The following is a 23,358-nucleotide window of genomic DNA, read 5'->3' as shown; positions in this document are numbered from 1 at the left end:
GTTCCCAAGAAAGAGGGAACCTTCAGACCAATCTTGGACTTAAAAATCCTAAACAAATTTCTAAGAGTTCCATCATTCAAAATGGAAACTATTCGAACCATCCTTCCCATGATCCAAGAGGGTCAGTACATGACCACAGTGGATTTAAAGGATGCCTACCTTCACATACCGATTCACAAGGATCATTATCGGTACCTAAGATTTGCTTTCCTAGACAGGCATTACCAGTTTGTAGCTCTTCCCTTCGGATTAGCTACGGCTCCAAGAATCTTTACAAAAGTTCTGGGCTCACTTCTGGCGGTACTAAGACCGCGAGGCATAGCGGTGACTCCGTACCTAGACGACATTCTGATACAAGCGTCAAGTTTTCAAACTGCCAAGTCTCATACAGAGATAGTTCTGGCATTTCTGAGGTTGCATGGGTGGAAGGTGAACGTGGAAAAAGAGTTCTCTATTACCACTTACAAGAGTTCCCTTTCTAGGGACTCTTATAGATTCTGTAGAGATGAAAATTTACCTGACAGAGGCCAGGTTATCAAAACTTCTAAATGCTTGCCGTGTCCTTCATTCCATTTCACACCCGTCAGTAGCTCAGTGCATGGAAGTAATCGGCTTAATGGTAGCGGCAATGGACATAGTTCCATTTGCGCGCCTGCATCTCAGACCGCTGCAATTGTGCATGCTAAGTCAGTGGAACGGGGATTACTCAGATTTGTCCCCCCTACTAAGTCTGGATCAAGAGACCAGAGATTCTCTTCTATGGTGGCTCTCTCGGCCACATCTGTCCAAGGGGATGGCCTTTCGCAGGCCAGATTGGACGATTGTAACAACAAACGCCAGCCTTCTAGGCTGGGGCGCAGTCTGGAACTCCCTGAAAGCTCAGGGATTATGGACTCAGGAGGAGAAACTCCTCCCAATAAATATTCTGGAATTAAGAGCAATATTCAATGCTCTCCTAGCTTGGCCTCAGTTAGCAACTCTGAGGTTCATCAGATTTCAGTCGGACAACATCACGACTGTGGCTTACATCAACCATCAAGGGGGAACCAGAAGTTCCCTAGCTATGTTGGAAGTCTCAAAGATAATTCGCTGGGCAGAGTCTCATTCTTGCCACCTGTCAGCGATTTACATCCCAGGCGTAGAGAACTGGGAGGCGGATTTTCTAAGTCGCCAGACTTTTCATCCGGGGGAGTGGGAACTTCATCCGGAGGTCTTTGCTCAACTGATTCTTCGTTGGGGCAAGCCAGATCTGGATCTCATGGCGTCTCGCCAGAACGCCAAGCTTCCTTGTTACGGATCCAGGTCCAGGGACCCGGGAGCGGTGCTGATAGATGCTCTGACAGCCCCTTGGGTCTTCAACATGGCTTATGTGTTTCCACCATTCCCGATGCTTCCTCGTTTGATTGCCAAGATCAAACAGGAGAGAGCTTCGGTGATTCTGATAGCGCCTGCGTGGCCACGCAGGACCTGGTATGCAGACCTAGTGGACATGTCGTCCTTTCCACCGTGGTCTCTACCTCTGAGACAGGACCTTCTAATTCAGGGTCCTTTCAAACATCCAAATCTAATTTCTCTGAGGCTGACTGCATGGAGATTGAACGCTTGATTCTATCAAAGCGTGGCTTCTCGGAGTCGGTTATTGATACCTTAATACAGGCTAGGAAGCCTGTTACCAGAAAAATTTACCATAAAATATGGCGTAAATTTTTATATTGGTGCGAATCCAAGAGTTACTCATGGAGTAAGGTTAGGATTCCTAGGATATTGTCCTTTCTACAAGAGGGTTTAGAAAAGGGCTTATATGCTAGTTCGTTAAAGGGACAGATTTCTGCTCTGTCTATTCTTCTACACAAACGTCTGGCTGAAGTTCCAGACGTTCAGGTTTTTTGTCAGGCTTTAACTAGGATTAAGCCTGTGTTTAAGACTGTTGCTCCGCCGTGGAGCTTAAACTTAGTTCTTAATGTTCTTCAAGGCGTTCCATTTGAACCCCTTCATTCCATTGATATCAAGCTGTTATCCTGGAAGGTTTTGTTTTTGATGGCTATTTCCTCGGCTCGAAGAGTCTCTGAGTTATCTGCCTTACATTGTGATTCTCCTTATCTGATTTTTCATTCAGACAAGGTAGTTCTGCGTACTAAACCTGGGTTCTTACCTAAGGTAGTTACTAACAGGAATATCAATCAAGAGATTGTTGTTCCATCACTGTGTCCTAACCCTTCTTCAAAGAAGGAACGACTTTTGCATAATTTGGACGTAGTCCGTGCCCTGAAGTTCTATTTGCAGGCAACTAAAGATTTTCGTCAAACTTCTTCCCTGTTTGTCGTTTACTCTGGACAGAGAAGAGGTCAAAAGGCTTCGGCTACCTCTCTCTCTTTTTGGCTTCGTAGCATAATACGTTTAGCCTATGAGACTGCTGGACAGCAGCCTCCTGAAAGGATTACAGCTCATTCTACTAGAGCTGTGGCTTCCACCTGGGCCTTTAAAAATGAGGCCTCTGTTGAACAGATTTGCAAGGCTGCGACTTGGTCTTCGCTTCACACCTTTTCAAAATTTTACAAATTTGACACTTTTTGCTTCTTCGGAGGCTATTTTTGGGAGAAAGGTACTTCAGGCAGTGGTTCCTTCTGTTTAATGTTCCTGCCTTGTCCTTCCCTTCATCCGTGTACTTTAGCTTTGGAATTGGTATTCCATAAGTAATGGATGACCCGTGGACTGACTACACTTAACAAGAGAAAACATAATTTATGCTTACCTGATAAATTTATTTCTCTTGTAGTGTAGTCAGTCCACGGCCCGCCCTGTCTTTAAGGCAGACCTAAATTTTAATTAAACTCCAGTCACCACTGCACCCTATGGTTTCTCCTTTCTCGTCTGCTTTGGTCGAATGACTGAATATGACATGTGAGGGGAGGAGCTATGTAGCAAGCTCTGCTGGGTGATCCTCTTGCAGCTTCCTGTTAGGAAGAGATATATTCCATAAGTAATGGATGACCCGTGGACTAACTACACTACAAGAGAAATAAATTTATCAGGTAAGCATAAATTATGTTTTTTGGTATGTGAATTAAGGCCCTGCATTGAAATCCTGCTATATTCCCTGCTTTTGTCATTTTACACTGTCTCTCTTTTTGGTACGTGAATTAAGGCCCTGCATTGAAATACTGCTATATTCCCTGCTTTTGTCATTTTACACCAAGTCTCTCTTTTTGGTACGTGAATTAAGGCCCTGCATTGAAATCCTGCTATATTCCCTGCTTTTGTCATTTTACACCAAGTCTCTCTTTTTGGTACGTGAATTAAGGCCCTGCATTGAAATCCTGCTATATTCCCTGCTTTTCTGTCATTTTACACCAAGTCACTCTTTTTGGTACGTGAATTAAGGCCCTGCATTGAAATCCTGCTATATTCCCTGCTTTTCTGTCATTTTACACCAAGTCTCTCTTTTTGGTACGTGAATTAAGGCCCTGCATTGAAATCCTGCTATATTCCCTGCTTTTCTGTCATTTTACACCAAGTCTCTCTGTATGTATGTGTGTGTGTGTGTATATATATATATATATATATATATATATATATATATATATATATATATATATATGTGTGTATATATATATATATATATATATATATATATTCATGAGCACATGAATTTAGGCTGTTAAAATTAAGTCCTGCATTTTTTGTAATGATTTTTCCCAATGTCTCAATTCTAATGTCTAGTTAATTGCCATGTGATGCTCAATCCTTATCAATACTTGCTATAACTCTAAAATTTATAGTTTTCTTATGTCACAGTTTTAACTCCCTCCAAATTTTATTGTCTGTTTACTTAACTCATCTCACCCTGAGCAGATTCTAACATTCCTATTGGCCTTACCAACTGTCTTTGATTAGCAATTAACTAAATTTAGTGGACTCAGCTGACTGCCCTACCTGTATATATTTCAGACTAGTTTGGGCAAGTGCATTGCACAGGGGTGTGTGCATTGGTTACAGGGCTGTGTACTTTTTAACAATAGCATATGTTCATATTTTCAAAGTGAACATTTTATAAGTGAGGCACAAATTTTTAAGAATTATACAAGAATTGAACAAGGATTGGGCAAGGGACAAGACACAAGGCACGTACTCTTGTAATACTGTGTTTTATGTATCTCATTGTATCCTTTTGCAAGTGCTGCTGTAACACTGTGTCTTATGTGTTTACTTGGTTCCCACTTTAATAATAATGCTCAATATCTTCATATTCCTTTTTGCTACCTCTTGTCTCTATAACAAACTACATTACTCACTTACTCCTTCTCCCTCTCCACCTGCACTGTTAATTAGCCCATCTCTCTTATACTCACCTTACTTTTGTACTCATGAAATGTATCTATTCCTAAACACTCTCTCTCCCCCCTGCACTTCAGCCAAACAGTCTTATTACTGCAAATCTGCTTCTCATCTCATGTCACTCTCCCTCTTGCTCATACTAGCTGCTGGCGACATCTCCCCTAATCCTGGTCCCTCACAACCTCCTAGCCTTTCACATCCTTGTGTGCCTTTCAATAAACTTCATAAACTAAACTCTGGTAACCTTAATCACATTCCTCTTTCATCTAAAAACCCCTCCCCCTTCACTTGTGCACTCTGGAACTCTCGCTCTGTTTGCAACAAGCTCACTTCTATCCATGATCTCTTTATCTCCCACTCTCTTAACCTTCTGGCTCTTACAGAAACCTGGCTCTCTGCTTCAGACACAGCATCCACTGCTGCACTGTCACATGGGGGTCTCCATTTCAGCCACACTCCTAGGTCTGGCAATAGAGAAGGAGGTGGTGTCAGTATTTTACTTTCCTCTCATTGCACCTTCCAACAAATACAGCCCTTCTCTTCACTCACATTTTCTTCATTTGAAGCACACATGATTCTGTTATTCTCTCCCCTCTCTATACGTGTTGCAGTCATATACCGCCCCCCTGGCTCCCCAACTCAATTTTTAGATCACTTTGCTGCCTGGCTTCCTCATTTCCTTTCCTCAGACACCCCTGCCCTCATTCTTGGCGACTTTAACATTCCTCTTGACAATCCCAATGCCTCCTCTGCAATACAACTTCTTCAACTGACTTCCTCTTTCGGCCTGTCACAATGGACTGACTCTCCCACTCACAAAGATGGTCATTCCCTTGATCTGATTTTCACCTATCGATGCACTCTTTCAAATTTAACAAACTCCCCTTTTCCTCTCTCTGACCATCATCTCCTAACTTGCAACATCACTTCCCTACCTACAACTCCCGCTCCCTCTACCCCTCACACCAAACTTCACAGAAGCACTAAGTCACTAGATCTGCATCATCTCGCTAGCTCTCTCAAACCTCTCATCCATCACCTCCTTTTCCTGCCCTGACCAATCTATCTGCCAGTATAATTGCACCCTTACATCGGTCATTGACACTCTGGCCCCTCCAACCTTAGCTCAGAAACCACACTCTTCATCCCCAGCCCTGGCATACTCCTCTGACATGATACCTACGCAGATGCTCCCGTACTGCTGAGCAACATTGGAGGAAATCTCGGAGTTCAGCTGACTTTCTTCACTACAAGTTCATCCTGAACTCCTACTATTCTGCCCTTATTCTTTATAAGCAACATTATTTTTCTAATCTCATCTCTACTCTTTCCTCTAACCCTAAACGTCTGTTCTCCATGTTCAACACTCTTCTTCGCCCACCCCCACCTCCTAACACAACCTCTCTCTCAGCTCAAGATTTTGCAAGCCACTTCAACAAAATTGACTCCATCAGAAGTGAAATAAGCTCTCAACATACTTCCAATCTCCCACCCCCTCAAAAGCTCACGATCACCCAAAACCCAAATATCAAAAAATGCAGCTCTTTTGCCCCTGTTAATGAGGATGAAGTTTTCTGCCCTTATACTGTCCTCCCACCTCACTACCTGTCCCCTCGACCCCATCCCCTCACAGCTACTCCCCTCCCTCTCTTCTACCCTCACCCCCATACTCACACACATTTTCAACCTCTCCCTCAGCACTGGTATATTTACCTCATCTCTAAAACATGCACTGGTCACACCTATCCTCAAAAAACCTTCCCTTGATCCAATCTCCCCATCCAATTACCGCCCTATTTCCCTACTCCCTCTTGCCTCAAAGCTCCTCGAAAAGCTAGTTTACGCACGTCTATCCCATTTCCTTACACTAAACTCTCTTCTTGACCCACTGCAATCTGGATTTCGTTCCCATCACTCTACAGAGACAGCAATTGTCAAGGTTACCAATGACCAACTTAAAGCAAAATCCAAAGGCCACTTCTCTCTGCTTATCCTCCTTGACCTGTCTGCAGCCTTTGACACTGTTGACCATCCTCTTCTGCTCCAAACCCTCCAATCCTTCGGCATCTGTGACACAGCCCTCTCGTGGTTCTCTTCCTATCTGACTAACCGTACATTTAGTGTAGCCTTCTCCGGAGCATCCTCTGCCCCGTTACCACTTTCTGTTGGGGTACCTCAAGGCTCTGTCCTTGGTCCCCTTCTCTTTTCAATCTACACGTCGTCACTAGGTTCCTTAATAAAGTCCCATGGGTTTCGATACCATTTGTATGTCGATGACACCCAAATCTACCTCTCTACACCAGACCTACCTCCTTCCTTACTAACCCGTGTCACTAACTGTCTTTCTCACATCTCATCTTGGATGTCCTCTCACTACCTTAAGCTAAATCTCTCCAAAACTGAACTCCTAATTTTTCCCCCTTCTTCCAATGTCTCCACCCCCAAAATTTCTATAACTGTTGATAATTCCATCATTACCCCTACCCCGCACGCCCGATGTCTTGGGGTCACACTTAACTCAGATCTTTCCTTCAATCCTCACATTCAGTCCTTGGCTAAAGCCTGCCGCTTCCACCTTAAAAACATTGCTAAAATTAGACATTTCCTTACACAAGATACAACCAAGATTTTAATCCACTCTCTCATCCTTTCCCGCCTCGACTACTGCAATTCCATCCTCTCTGGTCTACCTAGCTGCCGCTTAGCTCCTTTACAATCCATTATGAATGCCTCTGCCAGGCTCATCTTCCTTACTCGTCGCTCTTCATCTGCTGCACCTCTCTGCCAATCCCTTCACTGGCTTCCTCTTGCCTCTAGGATTAAACACAAAATCCTCACCCTGACATATAAAGCTCTCAACTGCACTGCTCCCCCCTACATCTCAGAACTTGTCTCTAGATACTCTCCCTCCCGTCCCCTTCGATCAGCTCAGGATCTCCTCCTCTCCTCCTCTCTTGTTACTTCCTCACATTCACGTTTACAGGACTTCTCCAGACTGGCCCCCATCTTGTGGAATTCCATGCCTCGCTCCATAAGACTCTCCCCTAGTTTTAACAGCTTCAAGCACTCCCTAAAAACTCTACTATTCAGGGATGCATACAACCAACACTAACCTTTCCTATTGCCATTGCTTTCCCCTTCAACCCCTTAGATTGTAAGCCTATGGGCCCAGCTGTTTACAGATCGCTTCATAAGAGCCGACTACAACAGTGAAACTCTCGGCAGGGCCCTCTACCAACTTGACCCCTACAAAAGCTATCCTATACACTCACTATGTTTACAGCGCTGCGGAATCTGTTGGCGCTCTACAAATACCTGATGATAATAATAATAATAATAATAATAGTACTCTTCGGAATGGGACTGGAGTTTTAAGTAGTCCTGTCAGCCTCTCAGTCAGAGCATGGATGAAAGTTAGAGTCCAGAGATGCAGGGAGAGTCTTTCTGCGAAACCATCCTGACTCATATTAACAGCTTTATAAGCAATCAGCGTTGATGAGTTTCGCTGCCTGCTTTCTGCACTCAAGTCCATGTCAGGAGCGATGCTACTACCCTGTCACACATGAAAGGCCGTGTTCCTGTTCCACAGCATAGATTCTGGTAAGATCATTTAATTTATACACATTTGATAACACAAGAAGACATGGTCACAGTGTGTCTCCTTTTATCTGTATAGAATCAAGGGTTAATATCCTCAGAAAGGAGGTTACTGAAAAGGGGGGGTGTTTATGCATCATTATTCTTTATTGTGTTTAATGCTGCGACACGTGTGAGATGAGGCTCTGTCATAATATGTGAACAGTCAGGTTTTCTTAGAGAGATATTGACGCAGCCTGTTTTGGCGCATTTTCTCGTTCGTGCAGGGGCGGTCTTGCATGGCACTCCATGTGCCCGGGTGTGACCTCTTTCATTTCCTCTTTCTTGACCGGCGGTTGCAGGAGACGAAGCCTTTTCTCTGTGGTCATTGGAGGTGGTGAGTGCCCCAGCCATTGGGGTATAACGGTGCCATTTAATTTCTATCTAGTCCGTAATAAAAGCTCAAGCTATGGAGGACTCTGATATGTTAGAGGGTACTCCCTCTTTAACCAAATCTAATACCTGTGTTTATTGTGAGGGGGTGCCAGTTGATCCGCCTCCTCAACTATGTTCCACGTTTTGATAAAATTGCAATATCTAAAAAGATTAAGATATTTAGTACAACTGAGCAGTCCACATCTGAGGTTTCTCCGTCCCGCAAAGTGCGTTCCCTATATTCATCTCCGATTACACATGCAGCTCCCCAGGGCACTACTAATCCTCCCGCGGGAGGGGCCCTTTGGCTGCCAGATTTCGCTGAGCAGTTACAAACGGCGGTTTCTGCGACCTTCAATGCTTTACCACGCCCTGCTGAACGCAAGCAAAAGGTGAAACATAGCTATCCATCTCAGGGGTCATCTAGTCCATTGGATGTCTCTGATAGATTATCCGCTGATGAAGACGACTCCGACTCGTCTGCGTAGGAACCAGATTTTAAATTTAAGATGGAGCATTTGCGCTTTCTGCTGAAAGAGGTGCTTGCTACATTGGAGGTTCTTGAACCGAAATTGCCGGAGGAACCTTCGATCCCTAAGCTAGATAGGGTTTACGAGGACAGGGTGGTGCCTCAGACTTTCCCAGTCCCCATTAAAATGGCTAATATTATTAAGAATGAATGGGAGAAACTTGGTTCGTCATTTTCCCCTTCTACTTCTTTTAAGAAGCTATTCCACGTTCCGAACTCGCAGCTTGAGCTGTGGGGGCCATTCCTAAGGTGGATGGTGCTATCACCACGCTCGCTAAGTGAACGACTATCCCGATCGAAGATAGCTCTTCGTTCAAGGAGCCCATGGAGAAAAAAAATGGAGTCCATGTTGAGAAAGATGTTCCAACTCACTCACTCATTCTTTCATATGTGATGCAAATATGCAGATTATGCGCCCGAATGCCAAGACATCAGGTTTTTCTGTTCTTGCCCGTAAGGCCCTGTGGTTAAAGTCATGGTCCGCTGACATCACTTCCAAGTCTAGATTACTTTCCCTCTGGTTTAAAGGGAAGGTTCTTTTTGGTCCAGGCCTAAGGGATTTACCTTTCGTTCAGACAAGTCTCAACACCAGCAGCCTGCCGCAAAAACAGAGCAGTCCAAGGGATCTTGGAAACCAGCTCACTCTTGGAACTAAACCAAGCAGAGCAAGAAGCCCGCTGAGACAAAATCGGCATGAAGGGGCGGCACCCGATCCGTCTCTGGATTGCGTAGGGGGCAGACTATCTCTTTTTGTGGAGGCCTGGATAAGAGATGTTCAGGACCTTTTGGGTTCTGGAGGTCATAGCCCAGGGTTACAGGATAGGATTTAAGACTCATCCACCCAGAGGCAGATTCCTCCTGTCAAACCTATCAGCAAGTCCAGAGAAGAGAGATGCCTTCCTAGGATGCGTGAGGGATCTCTCTTTTGTCTGAGTAATTGTCCCAGTCCCTCTAGCAGAAAGAGGTCTGGGGTATTATTCAAACCTTTTCGTGGTCCCAAAGAAAGAGGGCACGTTTCGCCCAATTATGGACCTAAAGTGTCTAAACAAGTATCTGTCAGTCCCATCGTTCAAAATGGAGACTATCCGATCGATTATGTCCCTAGTTTAAGAGGGACAATTCATGACGACAATAGATTTGAAGGATGCTTACCTTCATGTACCAATCCACAGGGATCACTTCAGGTTCCTAAGATTCGCATTTCTGGACCAACACTTCCAGTTTGTGGCCCTACCGTTCGATCTGGCGACTGCCCCAAGAGTCTTTGACGAAGGTTCTGGGAGCACTGTTCGCGAGAGCCAGAGGTATTGCAGTGGCTACTTATCTGGACGATATCCTGGTCCAGGCTCTGTCCTGCAGTCTCGCAGAGAAACACTCAAGGGCTCTTCTCCTTCGATCCCGTGGATGGAAGATAAACAAAGGAAAGAGTTCTCTGGTTCCCAGCAACAGAGTGGAATTCCTGGGTACGATAATAATTCCTTATCCATGAAGATATTCTTGACAGATCAGAGACGTTGCAAGCTTGCGATCACTCAGATCTATCCCAACAGATATCTCTGGACATCCGAACGAGGGAAAGGGATTGGTGAATCAGTCCGGGACAACTGTCCCAGTGGACATCCTTCCTGAGACCATCCTGGGAGATTGAGACCACGGATGCAAGTCTATCAGAATGGGGAGCTGTTTGGGGTGCCAGAAAGGGACAGGGCAGGTGGACTCGAGAGTAGTCGAGTCTACCGATAAATATTCTGGAACTCAATATTCAACGCTCTGAGGGCTTGGCACCCCCTGGGGTCGTCCCGATTCATCAGGTTCCATTCGGACAACATTACCTCGGTGGCTTACATAAACCATCAGGGGGGAACGAGAAGCTCCATAGCCATGAGGGAAGTATCTTGGATTCTGGAATGGGCAGAGAACCACAATTGTTTGCTCTCAGCGATCCATATTCCGGGTGTGGACAAATGGGAAGCGGATTTTCTCAGCAAACAATCGTTTCATCCAGGGGAATGGTCTCTCCATCCCGAGGTGTTCGCGGTGATCTGCAACAGATTGGGGATGCCGGAGATAGACCTCATGACGTCCAGACTCAACTTCAAACTAACCAGATACAGGTTGCGGTCCAGGGATCACCAGGCAGAACTGATAGATGCCTTAGCGGTGCCATGGGAGTTCAACCCACTTTACATTTTTCCACCGTTGCCACTTCTACATCGTGTAGTGGCCCACATCAAGCAGAAGCAAGCTTTGGCTATTCTGGTAGCTTCGTCGTGGTCGCGGTGGACGTGGTTTGCGGATCTGGTGGGGATGTCATCGTCTCCTCCATGGAGGTTACCCTGTCACAGAGATCTGCTGGTTCAGGGTCCATTTCTACACCAAAATCTCGATTCTCTGAGGCTGACTGCATGGAGATTGAATGCCTAGTCTTAGCCAAGTGAGGATTTTCGGAGAGAGTGATTTGATATTCTCATTCAGGCCAGGAAGCCGGTAACTCAACGCATCTATCATAAGGGGTGAAGGACCTACTTGTCCTGGTGTGAGGAACGTGGATATCCCTGGCACAAGGTTAGGGTATCACGGATTCTGGCTTTTCTCCAAGGATTGACTGGATAAGGGTCTTGCTGCCAGTTCCTTAAAGGGTCAGATTTTGGCTTTATCTGTACTGTTACACAAGAAGCTAGCGGAGCTTCCTGATATTCAGTCCTTTGTTCAGGCTCTGTCTAGGATCCGATCTGTCTTTAAGAAAAAAACTTGGTTCTTAAGATTTTGCAGAGGGCTCCGTTTGAGCCTATGCATGCGCTTGGCATTAAGCTTCTTTCCTGGAAAGTCCTATTCCTACTGGCTATTGCATCGGCTCGCAGAGTCTCTGATGTAGCGGCCGTGCAATGTGAGCCCCCTTACCTGTTTTTTCACGCTAATAAAGCTGTTCTTCGCACTGAATTGGGGTTTCTTTCTAAGGTATTGTCGAATCGTAACATCAATCCGGAAATAATAGTTCCTTCCTTGTGTCCTAACCCTTCTTCGTCTAAGGAAAGGTTGCTTAATAATTTGGATGTGGTTAGGGCCTTGAAGTTTTATCTTCAGGCCACGAAGGAAATCATACTGACTTTGTCTTTATTTCTCCAACATAGGTGTGTCCGGTCCACGGCGTCATCCTTACTTGTGGGATATTCTCTTCCCCAACAGGAAATGGCAAAGAGCCCAGCAAAGCTGGTCACATGATCCCTCCTAGGCTCCGCCTACCCCAGTCATTCTCTTTGCCGTTGTACAGGCAACATCTCCACGGAGATGGCTTAGAGTTTTTTAGTGTTTAACTGTAGTTTTTCATTATTCAATCAAGAGTTTGTTATTTTCAAATAGTGCTGGTACGTACTATTTACTCAGAAACAGAAAAGAGATGAAGAATTCTGTTTGTATGAGGAAAATGATTTTAGCAACCGTAACTAAAATCCATGGCTGTTCCACACAGGACTGTTGAGAGCATTAACTTCAGTTGGGGGAACAGTTTGCAGTCCTTTGCTGCTTGAGGTATGACACATTCTAACAAGACGATGTAATGCTGGAAGCTGTCATTTTCCCTATGGGATCCGGTAAGCCATGTTTATTACGATTGTAAATAAGGGCTTCACAAGGGCTTATTTAGACTGTAGACATTTTTTGGGCTAAATCGATTGATATTAACACTTATTTAGCCTTGAGGAATCATTTATTCTGGGTATTTTGATATAATAATATCGGCAGGCACTGTTTTAGACACCTTATTCTTTAGGGGCTTTCCCAAAGCATAGGCAGAGTCTCATTTTCGCGCCGGTGTTGCGCACTTGTTTTTGAGAGGCATGGCATGCAGTCGCATGTGAGAGGAGCTCTGATACTTATAAAAGACTTCTGAAGGCATCATTTGGTATCGTATTCCCCTTTGGGTTTGGTTGGGTCTCAGCAAAGCAGATACCAGGGACTGTAAAGGGGTTAAAGCTTAAAACGGCTCCGGTTCCGTTATTTTAAGGGTTAAAGCTTCCAAAATTGGTGTGCAATATTTTCAAGGCTTTAAGACACTGTGGTGAAAGTTTGGTGAATTTTGAACAATTCCTTCATGTTTTTTCGCAATTGCAGTAATAAAGTGTGTTCAGTTTAAAATTTAAAGTGACAGTAACGGTTTTATTTCAAAACGTTTTTTGTACTTTCTTATCAAGTTTATGCCTGTTTAACATGTCTGAACTACCAGATAGACTGTGTTCTGAATGTGGGGAAGCCAGAATTCCTATTCATTTAAATAAATGTGATTTATGTGATAATGACAATGATGCCCAAGATGATTCCTCAAGTGAGGGGAGTAAGCATGGTACTGCATCATTCCCTCCTTCGTCTACACGAGTCTTGCCCACTCAGGAGGCCCCTAGTACATCTAGCGCGCCAATACTCCTTACTATGCAACAATTAACGGCTGTAATGGATAATTCTGTCAAAAACATTTTAGCCAAAATGAACCCTTGTCAGCGTAAGCGTGGATGCTCTGTTTTAGTTACTGAAGAGCATGACGACGCTGATATTAATATCTCTGAAGGGCCCCTAACCCAATCTGAGGGAGCCAGGGAGGTTTTGTCTGAGGGAGAAATTACTGATTTAGGGAACATTTCTCAGCAGGCTGAATCTGATGTGATTACTTTTAAATTTAAATTGGAACATCTCCGCATTTTGCTTAAGGAGGTATTATCCACTCTGGATGATTGTGAAAATTTGGTCATCCCAGAGAAACTATGTAAAATGGACAAGTTCCTAGAGGTGCCGGGGCTCCCAGAAGCTTTTCCTATACCCAAGCGGGTGGCGGACATTGTTAATAAAGAATGGGAAAGGCCCGGTATTCCTTTCGTCCCTCCCCCCATATTTAAAAAATTGTTTCCTATGGTCGACCCCAGAAAGGACTTATGGCAGTCAGTCCCCAAGGTCGAGGGAGCGGTTTCTACTTTAAACAAACGCACCACTATTCCCATAGAGGATAGTTGTGCTTTCAAAGATCCTATGGATAAAAAATTAGAAGGTTTGCTTAAAAAGATGTTTGTTCAGCAGGGTTACCTTCTACAACCCATTTCATGCATTGTCCCTGTCACTACAGCCGCATATTTCTGGTTTGATGAACTGATTAAGGTGCTCGATAGTGACTCTCCTCCTTATGAGGAGATTATGGACAGAGTCAATGCTCTCAAATTGGCTAATTCTTTCACTCTAGACGCCTCTTTGCAATTGGCTAAGTTAGCGGCTAAGAATTCTGGGTTTGCTATTGTGGCGCGCAGAGCGCTTTGGTTGAAATCTTGGTCGGCTGATGCGTCTTCCAAGAACAAGCTACTAAACATTCCTTTCAAGGGGAAAACGCTGTTTGGTCCTGACTTGAAAGAGATTATCTCTGATATCACTGGGGGTAAGGGTCATGCCCTTCCTCAGGATCGGCCTTTCAAGGCAAAAAATAGACCTAATTTTCGTCCCTTTCGTAAAAACGGACCAGCCCAAGGTGCTACGTCCTCTAAGCAAGAGGGTAATACTTCTCAGGCCAAGCCAGCTTGGAGACCAATGCAAGGCTGGAACAAGGGAAAGCAGGCAAAGAAACCTGCCACTGCTACCAAGACAGCATGAAATATCGGCCCCCGATCCGGGACCGGATCTGGTGGGGGGCAGACTCTCTCTCTTCGCTCAGGCTTGGGCAAGAGATGTTCTGGATCCTTGGGCGCTAGAAATAGTCTCCCAGGGTTATCTTCTGGAATTCAAGGGACTTCCCCCAAGGGGAAGGTTCCACAGGTCTCAGTTGTCTTCAGACCACATAAAAAGACAGGCGTTCTTACATTGTGTAGAAGACCTGTTAAAAATGGGAGTGATTCATCCTGTTCCATTGAGAGAACAAGGGATGGGGTTCTACTCCAATCTGTTCATAGTTCCCAAAAAAGAGGGAACATTCAGACCAATCCTAGATCTCAAGATCTTAAACAAATTTCTCAAGGTCCCATCTTTCAAGATGGAAACCATTCGAACTATCCTTCCTTCCATCCAGGAAGGTCAATTCATGACCACGGTGGATTTAAAGGATGCGTATCTACATATTCCTATCCACAAGGAACATCATCGGTTCCTAAGGTTTACATTCCTGGACAAACATTACCAGTTCGTGGCGCTTCCTTTCGGATTAGCCACTGCTCCAAGGATTTTCACAAAGGTACTAGGGTCCCTTCTAGCTGTGCTAAGACCAAGGGGCATTGCAGTAGTACCTTACCTGGACGACATTCTGATTCAAGCGTCGTCCCTCCCTCGAGCAAAGGCTCACACGGACATCGTCCTGGCCTTTCTCAGATCGCACGGCTGGAAAGTGAACGTGGAAAAGAGTTCTCTATCCCCGTCAACAAGGGTTCCCTTCTTGGGAACAATTATAGACTCCTCAGAAATGAGGATTTTTCTAACAGAGGCCAGAAAGACAAAGCTTCTGGACTCTTGTCGAATACTTCATTCCGTTCCTCTTCCTTCCGTAGCTCAGTGCATGGAAGTGATCGGGTTGATGGTAGCGGCAATGGACATAGTTCCTTTTGCGCGCATTCATCTAAGACCATTACAACTGTGCATGCTCAGTCAGTGGAATGGGGACTATACAGACTTGTCTCCAAAGATACAAGTAAATCAGAGGACCAGAGACTCACTCCGTTGGTGGCTGTCCCTGGACAACCTGTCACGAGGGATGACATTCCACAGACCAGAGTGGGTCATTGTCACGACCGACGCCAGTCTGATGGGCTGGGGCGCGGTCTGGGGATCCCTGAAAGCTCAGGGTCTTTGGTCTCGGGAAGAATCTCTTCTACCGATAAATATTCTGGAACTGAGAGCGATATTCAATGCTCTCAAGGCTTGGCCTCAGCTAGCGAGGACCAAGTTCATACGGTTTCAATCAGACAACATGACGACTGTTGCGTACATCAACCATCAGGGGGGAACAAGGAGTTCCCTAGCGATGGAAGAAGTGACCAAGATTATTCTATGGGCGGAGTCTCACTCCTGCCACCTGTCTGCTATCCACATCCCGGGAGTGGAAAATTGGGAAGCGGATTTTCTGAGTCGTCAGACATTGCATCCGGGGGAGTGGGAACTCCATCCGGAAATCTTTGCCCAAGTCACGCAACTTTGGGGCATTCCAGACATGGATCTGATGGCCTCTCGTCAGAACTTCAAAGTTCCTTGCTACGGGTCCAGATCCAGGGATCCCAAGGCGGCTCTAGTGGATGCACTAGTAGCACCTTGGACCTTCAAACTAGCTTATGTGTTCCCGCCGTTTCCTCTCATCCCCAGGCTGGTAGCCAGGATCAATCAGGAGAGGGCGTCCGTGATCTTGATAGCTCCTGCGTGGCCACGCAGGACTTGGTATGCAGATCTGGTGAATATGTCATCGGCTCCACCTTGGAAGCTACCTTTGAGACGAGACCTTCTTGTTCAGGGTCCGTTCGAACATCCGAATCTGGTTTCACTCCAGCTGACTGCTTGGAGATTGAACGCTTGATTTTATCGAAGCGAGGTTTCTCAGATTCTGTTATCGATACTCTTGTTCAGGCCAGAAAGCCTGTAACTAGAAAGATTTACCACAAAATTTGGAAAAAATATATCTGTTGGTGTGAATCTAAAGGATTCCCTTGGGACAAGGTTAAGATTCCTAGGATTCTATCCTTCCTTCAAGAAGGATTGGAAAAAGGATTATCGGCAAGTTCCCTGAAGGGACAGATTTCTGCCTTGTCGGTGTTACTTCACAAAAAACTGGCAGCTGTGCCAGATGTTCAAGCCTTTGTTCAGGCTCTGGTTAGAATCAAGCCTGTTTACAAACCTTTGACTCCTCCTTGGAGTCTCAATTTAGTTCTTTCAGTTCTTCAGGGGGTTCCGTTTGAACCCTTACATTCCGTTGATATTAAGTTATTATCTTGGAAAGTTTTGTTTTTAGTTGCAATTTCTTCTGCTAGAAGAGTTTCAGAATTATCTGCTCTGCAGTGTTCTCCTCCTTATCTGGTGTTCCATGCAGATAAGGTGGTTTTACGTACTAAACCTGGTTTTCTTCCAAAGGTTGTTTCTAACAAAAACATTAACCAGGAGATTATCGTACCTTCTCTGTGTCCGAAACCAGTTTCAAAGAAGGAACGCTTGTTGCACAATTTGGATGTTGTTCGCGCTCTAAAATTCTATTTAGATGCTACAAAGGATTTTAGACAAACATCTTCCCTGTTTGTTGTTTATTCAGGTAAAAGGAGAGGTCAAAAAGCAACTTCTACCTCTCTCTCTTTTTGGATTAAAAGCATCATCAGATTGGCTTACGAGACTGCCGGACGGCAGCCTCCCGAAAGAATCACGGCTCATTCCACTAGGGCTGTGGCTTCCACATGGGCCTTCAAGAACGAGGCTTCTGTTGATCAGATATGTAGGGCAGCGACTTGGTCTTCACTGCACACTTTTACCAAATTTTACAAGTTTGATACTTTTGCTTCTTCTGAGGCTATTTTTGGGAGAAAGGTTTTGCAAGCCGTGGTGCCTTCCATTTAGGTGACCTGATTTGCTCCCTCCCTTCATCCGTGTCCTAAAGCTTTGGTATTGGTTCCCACAAGTAAGGATGACGCCGTGGACCGGACACACCTATGTTGGAGAAAACAGAATTTATGTTTACCTGATAAATTTCTTTCTCCAACGGTGTGTCCGGTCCACGGCCCGCCCTGGTTTTTTTTTAATCAGGTCTGATAATTTATTTTCTTTAACTACAGTCACCACGGTACCATATGGTTTCTCCTATGCTATTATTCCTCCTTAACGTCGGTCGAATGACTGGGGTAGGCGGAGCCTAGGAGGGATCATGTGACCAGCTTTGCTGGGCTCTTTGCCATTTCCTGTTGGGGAAGAGAATATCCCACAAGTAAGGATGACGCCGTGGACCGGACACACCGTTGGAGAAAGAAATTTATCAGGTAAACATAAATTCTGTTTTGTTGTGTATTCGGGGAAGGGAAGGGTGCAGAGGGCCTATTCCACTTCACTGTCTTTTTGGTTGCTTTTTGGTTGAGGAGCATTATCCGTCTGGCCTAGAGGATTACGGCTCACTCAACTTGGGCTGTGGCCTTGGCCTTTAAGAACGAGGCTTCTATGGAGCAGATTTGTAAGGCGGCGACTTGGTCTTTACATACTTTTGCAAAATTTTACAAATTTGATGTTTTTGCTTCGGCGCAAGCAGCTTTTGGGAGAAAGGTTCTGCAGGCTGTGGTGCCCTCAGTTTAGGGTCCGCCTCCTTTTTCCCTCCCGTTTTGTTTAATTCAGTGTCCTCTAGAGCTTGGGTATTTGTTCCCACAAGTAATGAATGAAACAGTGGACTCTCCTCCCATTAAGATGGAAAACAAATTATGCTTACCTGATAATTTAATTTCCATCTGTGGGGGAGAGTCCACTGCTCCCACCCGTTTCTCCGGTGGGCAGACCTAAATTTAATTTTATTCTTCTGGCAAGATTTATACCCTGATATTTCTCCTACTGTTCCTTGTTCCCTTGGCAGAATGACTGGGGGATTAGGGGAGTGGGGGGAGGTATTTAAGCCTTTGGCTGGGGTGTCTTTGCCTCCTCCTGGTGGCCAGGTTCTTAATTCCCACAAGTAATGAATGAAGCAGTGGACTCTCCTCCCACAGATGGAAATGAAACTATCAGGTAAGCATAATTTTATGTTTTTTCAGAGTGTAGATTGGAGAGCAGAAATAAAGGAGGGTGCAGTGCTATTGCATGTAAAAAATAAATCAATATTAATTTATATATACACATACAAACAACGCCGTACCAAGCTATGTTTTAGAAATGTCGGCAGGGGGAAGTGGGGGGCACAACACTAAACCAGGGTGGCAGTGCCTAATTTCAAGGTACCGTTGGCTCTCTAGCGCCTGAACTTGCTGTGCCCTGATTTAGATCTATTTATTATACAAAGACTTTTCACCGGTATTTCAAACAATAAGTCCTAATGAGTTATTCAATCTTACTTTAAAGGGACAGTAAACATAGGTATTAATGTTACAAATAATCTGCATTATATGCTGAATTATATAACATTAGGCTAGTGGTCCCTCAATACAAAAGAACAGATGCAGAAGTTGATGGTGATGATGGTTAGTAAATATTTTATTTTAATTTTACATTAATACCTATGTTTACTGTCCCTTTTAATGAACTTGAGTAGACACACCTGCTACCGGACATACATTATATAATTTATTTACCACAATTTAAAACCATTATGAATAAATGCATATGAATGAGAAAAAAAAATACCTCTTAAACATTATTTTTTTCTTTTAGATTTACAGGAATGCCTTTAAGAGTTCCTTGCACCTCTGCTGTGGACAGCAACAAGAATGATTCATTCTCCAGTGCTATGGATGAAAATCAGGCACATGATCTTAATGTAAATTGTAGTATCACCAGAGAGAAGTCAAGTAGTTTGGAAAAATCAAAAATGGATATACTTGCAAAACCGTCCATAGGTAAAGGATTCTTTATTATAATATCTACAGAAGCATTTTTACTATTAGATTTTTTTTTCTTTCTAAATAATACTGCCAGATGTTTTGATTTTATTTAAAAAAAAATTATTTATTTTTTCCCCCCTAGATGACCTGCCAGCATCTGTTGATAAAACTTATGATTCTGCTTCCCAAAATAAGAGAGTAAAGTCATTAGAATCTTTCGATGAGTTAACTTTAACAAATAGTAGAACTTCAGACATTGGTACCTTTGTGACAAAGAGGAAAAAAAGGTCAGCCTTGCCGCGTTCCAGTAGTCAAAAGTGGGAGCCTAACCAAAGCCAGTGCACAGATGGCATAGACAACCCCACCAGTTCACAATGGGAGCACAATTCCCAAACTATTCTTCCAGATTCTTTATGCAATGGTGTAAATTATAAGATACCGTCACCTTGTGACAATAACTCACATTTGAATAACCAGTCAGGCATATTGCATTTAAGCAATGTGTTTGTGGAAATGGATTCCATCACAAAACAGTATACAGAGAACAAAGAAAGGAACACTGGTGCACAATGGGAACCAGATGAGGCTTGTAATAGCCAAACTGTTTTATCTAAATCAAGTGGAAATAGTGAGATTGATGTACCTTATATTGCCAACTCAGAAGTATTTGGCCTTTTAACTGAAAAGAATAAGCTGTCAACAATGTTAAGTTTAAGCATGCAGTCAGTCGAAGGTGAGCCTTCTATGTGCTTAATCACAGAAGACAGTGCAAACAATAAGCACAATACAGACAATACAATGCCATCAGATCATGTAGAGCCAGTTGTAAATAAAGAGCCACAAACTGAAGATGCATCTGCTCAGCAAGAGAAAACCTTGTATGATGCTGATATGGAACTAACTTCCAGTGATGCTGCTTCCATTGTTGCAGTTTCATCTAAAAGTAAAAAGAGCAAAACTAAATCTAAATTACCTGTCAAACCGGATCAAACTTCACTGAGGAAGGTCAAAAAATCTAAAAAAGAAAAGACTAAAAAGATTTGTAAAAATAGCCTTTGTAGTGACGAAAACAAAGATATATCCAAATCCAAAGAAAAATCTGATGTTGTATATGATACTGAAATAGAACCTCTGAATATTGTACACCAGTCTGAAAATATAGAAAGCAACTCAAATTCACACTTAAACACTGAAATAGATTTGAATACAAATACAGTATCACAAATAATTGATAAGGATAGCAGAAGGACATATGCAGTTTGTGTAACACATCCAATTAAACAGGAAGAATTTGACTTTAATATAACATCAAATATTGATAATATGCAAAATCAGTTAAGAGACCCTGAACAAGGGGATGATGTTCTGTTTAATGAAATTTGCCAATTAAAAAATTCAGCAGTTTTTGAATATGAAAAAGAACAAGTCAAGAGTGAAAAATGTAGGACCGAAATTGCTCTTAAGCAAGGCCAAGCAAAAGCTAGTGACATTTTAAAGAATTCAGAAAAATCCAAAAAGAAAATATGCAAGGAAAAGCACAGTTCAAAGTTGCTTGACCAATTTCCAATGGAGAATGAAGGATATAAACTTGTCAGCTCCGAAACTCTATTAGATCTGCAGAAAGGACATAACCTTCAAGCTAATGTATTACAAGCTAGTATGACAAACAGATACCCAAGTATTCGTCGTGAAACATATGTTGTGTGTCCTCCTGATACTTGTATTGTACAAGCTCCGGCAGACTTTGTTTCCAGAGAAGATAAAATCTGTTATCGGAGGGAGACCTTTGTTATTCCGGAACCCAGTCTCAAAACGTCCAATATAAATGATACGATTGATATTGAAAAAGATACTGATTTGAAACCCGATGCACCAAGTCATTCAATAAACTCTTTAGGCTTTACGGATATTTTACCCCTTTCTGAAGATAACAAAAGTGGATGTGATAAGACACATAAAAAGTCTAAAAAATTTAAATCAAAAGTAATCCCTGTAGATCAAAATGTTGATTCCTGCAGTGAACCTTCGAATTCAAGGTCCTCGCAAGCAGCTCACAATGAAAATCGTTACAAAAAGTCAGATCACTTGCTTTCTCAGGAGGACAAAAGGAAGACCTATATGTTGCCACCTAAGAAAAATGCTGTGGTCAATACAAAACAAACACTTGTTCGAGAGAGTGTAATAGAGCCAGAATCTAGTCAACCTAAAAAGCCCACAAAGTTTACAAGTCTCTTTTCTACAAATGAGCATGACTCTTTTATGCTTGACATGGTTAGCGAATCAATTCTGGATTCTATGGTGGAGTTTCCAAGCTATGAAGAATTCCCATCTCAATCTACCGGTGAAAATGTTTCCTTAATTATGGACAAGACTTTGCTAAAGAGTATTCCCCTTCTGGATTTCACAGAGGACTACAACTCTTGCGAATCCTCACATCCTTCAAAAGGCATCAGTGTTCTTGATGAAAATGACCACAGTAATTTACAAGATCATAATGGAGAAAATGTTGATTGTACATTTAAGAAGCTAAGTCAAGTTACAGAAAGTCATGAACCAAGTAAGTTTTAAGTTTCCCATTTTTTTATTTCAGTTTATATGGAAGACGTATCTGCTTGATTTAAAATAAATTATATAGCTGATTAATGCATAACTTTTGCAATGTAGTGTTGAATTGCTTATATTTACTGTGCTTACAAAAAAGTTTGCAGAGTAAACACCCTGTAATTACAATACATTTATATAGAACAACATATCAGCCAAGTCTTAATTTTTTTTTAAAACACATTAACATCTTTTTTTTACTGCAATTATGTATCAATAGCAAAACTCCACCCACCATTTGTCTTATTTAGAGGAGCCAATCTGGGCTTTAGTCGGCAGACAATAAGGCTAGCCCAACTATAATGTTAGTATACAGTGCATTGCTTATCAGTTATCTGATAAAACCCACATAGGGACAGATACAGTTGCAAGAAAAAGTATGTGAACCCTTTGGAATGATATGGATTTCTGCACAAATTTGTCATAAAAAATCATCTAAGTCCCAACAATAGACAATCACAGTCTGCTTAAACTAATAACACACAAAAAATGAAATGTTGCCATGTTTTTATTGAACACACCATGTAAACTTTCACAGTGCAGGTGGAAAAAGTATGTGAACCCCTAGACTAATGACAGCTCCAAGAGCTAATTGGAGTGAGATGTCAGCAAACTGGAGTCCAATCAATGAGATGAGATTGGATGTGTTGTTTACAGCTGCCCTGCCCTATACAAAACACACACCAGTTCTGGGTTTGCTTTTCACAAGAAGCATTGCCTGATGTGAATGATGCCGCGCACAAAAGACCTCTCAGAAGATCTACGATTAAAAATTGTTGACTTGCATAAAGCTGGAAAGGGTTATAAAAGTATCTCCAAAAGCTTTGCTGTTCATCAGTCCACGGTAAGACAAATTGTCTATAAATGGAGAAAGTTCAGCACTGCTGCTTCTCTCCCTAGAAGTGGCCGTCCTGTAAAGATGACTGCAAGAGCACAGCGCAGACTGCTCAATGAGGTGAAGAAGAATCCTAGAGTGTCAGCTAAAGACTTACAAAAGTCACTGGCATATGCTAACATCCCTGTTAGCAAATCTACAATACGTAAAACACTAAACAAGAATGGATTTCATGGGAGGATACCACAGAGGAAGCCACTGCTGTCCAAACAAAACATTGCTGCACATTTACAGTTTGCACAAGAGCACCTGGATGTTCCACAGCAGTACTGGCAAAATTTTCTGTGGACAGATGAAACCAAATTTGAGTTGTTTGGAAGAAACACACAACACCGTGTGGCGAAAAAGAGGCACAGCACACCAACATCAAAACCTCATCCCAACTGTGAAGTATGGTGGTGGGGGCATCATGGTTTGGGGCTGCTTTGCTGCATCATGGTTTGGGGCTGCATCATGGTTTGGGGCTGCGTCAGGGCCTGGACGGA

The 23,358-nt window shown here is 43.3% G+C and overlaps 1 protein-coding gene across 1 annotated transcript in view; it reads left to right on the top strand.

Moving 5' to 3' along the window:
* The window catches only part of SGO2 (shugoshin 2), a 127,069-nt gene extending 105,124 nt beyond the window's left edge, over window positions 1-21,945 (top strand). The window contains exons 6-7 of the mRNA XM_053713070.1: window positions 19,208-19,392; window positions 19,520-21,945. Of these exons, the coding sequence (XP_053569045.1) occupies window positions 19,208-19,392; window positions 19,520-21,945 (2,611 nt within the window). The remainder of the gene's footprint in view (window positions 1-19,207; window positions 19,393-19,519) is intronic.
* Window positions 21,946-23,358: the final 1,413 nt, after the last annotated feature.

The sequence above is a fragment of the Bombina bombina genome, chromosome 1, assembly GCF_027579735.1.
Source record: "Bombina bombina isolate aBomBom1 chromosome 1, aBomBom1.pri, whole genome shotgun sequence".
Lineage (NCBI taxonomy): Eukaryota > Metazoa > Chordata > Amphibia > Anura > Bombinatoridae > Bombina > Bombina bombina.
The sequence above is the reverse complement of the archived record's forward strand: the minus strand, read 5'-3'. Positions and strand labels throughout refer to the sequence as shown.